Source organism: Mandrillus leucophaeus, unplaced genomic scaffold, assembly GCF_000951045.1.
Source record: "Mandrillus leucophaeus isolate KB7577 unplaced genomic scaffold, Mleu.le_1.0 Scaffold1203, whole genome shotgun sequence".
Lineage (NCBI taxonomy): Eukaryota > Metazoa > Chordata > Mammalia > Primates > Cercopithecidae > Mandrillus > Mandrillus leucophaeus.
The window spans coordinates 596-1,713 of NW_012100355.1; the positions used below are offsets into that span (position 1 = coordinate 596).

General features: G+C 45.3%; 1 protein-coding gene across 1 annotated transcript in view; it reads right to left on the reverse strand.

Annotated features, from left to right (window-relative positions):
• Positions 1-323: 323 nt before the first annotated feature.
• Positions 324-1,118, reverse strand: part of LOC105532213 (neuroblastoma breakpoint family member 21-like) — a gene marked incomplete at its 3' end in the record, with an annotated part of 14,163 nt that continues 13,368 nt past the window's right edge. The window contains 1 exon segment of the mRNA XM_011970306.1: positions 324-426. Within this exon segment, the coding sequence (XP_011825696.1) occupies positions 324-426 (103 nt within the window).

Consider the following 1,118-nt stretch of genomic DNA (forward strand, 5'->3'; position numbering starts at 1 on the left):
AGTGGGGTGGTGATGGCACACCATTTTGAGTACACTGAATGCTGCTGGGTGGTTCTCACTCCTTTGGTTCATCATGTCTTATGCAAATTTCACCTCAACAATTACTTCTTTCAAAAAGAGAAAACGGGGCTCTGAGAAACAACTGCGACCCATAACTTACTACTGTCCTTGGTCTCTGTTTCACAAACCTCTGTGTATTGTGAGCATGCCATAGCAATTCCTGCCCTTCCCCTGGCCTAGCTTGGCTCTTACTTCTACCCTCCGAGCTGCTATACGTCCAAGATTTACACACCTGCCCACCTGCCTGCATAGGGCCTCCTCACCTGAGCTCCTCAGCTTGCCTGAGCTGCTCTGCAAGCTTCTCCTCCTTCAACTGAAGCTCATCCCTCAGCATAGATTTTAGGAGGTCTTTGCACTCTTCATAGTCTGAGAAAAGACAGACACACTGGCCTCAGTGAAAGACTGGACATGCTGCTGAGGTCACTGCCTACAGGGCAGGAGCCAGGTCCATCCCAAGGACATAACTGTCCCCAATACCAGGCTCTAGGCAGGGATTTCCACCTCTTTACTCTTCAGTCTCCCGACTTTCTGGCATCTCATCCTCCAAAATTCAGAGACAAACAAACCGAAACTCAAGGGCACATCAAGGAAGTTGACAAGATGATTCAGCCACAATGAAGTGGAGTCAGAATTCACAGCCCCTGAGGTCTGACTCTGAATGCGGGGCCACTTTCCCAAGCCTTGCAGCCTCTCCTCCAAAACACTGCACTGGGGCATGAAGTAGAGATTTCTTGGACAGTCGGGAAGGCCCCTAGGACTATGGGACTGATCGTTTCCCTTTTAATGGGAATTTCAAGGACAAATATATCAAAGATCTTAAAAATCTTTGAGTTTTAAATGGTAACTGCAGATGTGATTTTAAGAATCATAACGGCAACATAAAGTATGAGACATAAGACCACAAGACTATGAAGGAAACATGCCCAAATACTAACAAAGTTTGTGTTAATTTAGAAACAGTAGAATGAAGAACTAATAGATAGTGTTTACTCTGTGCCCATAAATGTTCTAGGAGATTGATAAGAAATAGCTCATGTAACTCACTGCAGCAATTTACA